The sequence below is a fragment of the Echinops telfairi genome, unplaced genomic scaffold (genome assembly GCF_000313985.2).
Source record: "Echinops telfairi isolate 266 unplaced genomic scaffold, ASM31398v2 ScPeMD7_30;HRSCAF=105, whole genome shotgun sequence".
In the NCBI taxonomy this organism is placed as follows: domain Eukaryota; kingdom Metazoa; phylum Chordata; class Mammalia; order Afrosoricida; family Tenrecidae; genus Echinops; species Echinops telfairi.
This window is the reverse complement of record NW_022103927.1, coordinates 4,792,250-4,792,958: the sequence shown is the minus strand read 5'-3', so window position 1 is coordinate 4,792,958 and position 709 is coordinate 4,792,250. Positions and strand designations below refer to the sequence as shown.

At 66.9% G+C, this 709-nt stretch overlaps 1 protein-coding gene across 1 annotated transcript in view; it reads right to left on the bottom strand.

The window, feature by feature from the left end:
- The window catches only part of FBXW9 (F-box and WD repeat domain containing 9), a 5,660-nt gene extending 5,454 nt beyond the window's left edge, over positions 1-206 (bottom strand). The window contains exon 1 of the mRNA XM_045289708.1: positions 14-206. Within this exon, the coding sequence (XP_045145643.1) occupies positions 14-181 (168 nt within the window). The 5' untranslated portion in view covers positions 182-206. The remainder of the gene's footprint in view (positions 1-13) is intronic.
- Positions 207-709: the final 503 nt, after the last annotated feature.

Here is a 709-nt window from a genome sequence, read left to right as displayed (position 1 = left end):
GGGAGCCAGGGGCCGGGGCGGCCACGGGCAGCGGCGGGCTGCGCTGGGGCCCCAGCCCAGGTTTCGGCGGAGTGAGCACGCGGGCCACGTAGGCCTCGGCCTGTGCGTCGGGGTCGAGCTCCGGCTCCGCATCGCAGTCCCAGGCGCAAGGATCCTCACACGGCCCTGGAGACAGCTCCATGGCGGCCGGGTGGGCGCGGCCAGCCCGCCCTGGCCTGCCAGCTGCGGGGCCAGCGTCCTGTCTCCTAGGCAGCGCGAGGGCACTTCCGGTGCACGCTGATGACGCCGAAGAGCCGGCCGCAAGCTTTCCCACGGCACTGATGCTCCGCGCCCAAGGACCCCGTGCTGGAGGGGTCTCCCTCCGGAATCGTCTTCACCGGGCGCGCCAGCTGAATTCCTCATGCCCGTTTTTGTCTTAAGCGCGGCTCTGTCGACGGGGCCACCTACAGGAGACACTCCGCTCAGAAACGGGGAAGCTGGTAACTGAGAATGCGGCGAGTCACATTGCAGACCGACTGAAAGTCATCTTGATCGGAATGTGGTTGATAGGTGCCGAGAAGTCGGTCCTTCGCCCGGATGGACCCCACGTACAACAGAACGAGCCACCGCCCGGCCCTGCACCACCCTCACGATTGTTACTGCTGCAGCCACTGTGTCAACCCATCTTTGCCGGGGGCCTTCCTCCTTCGCTGGCCTCTACCTTACCAAG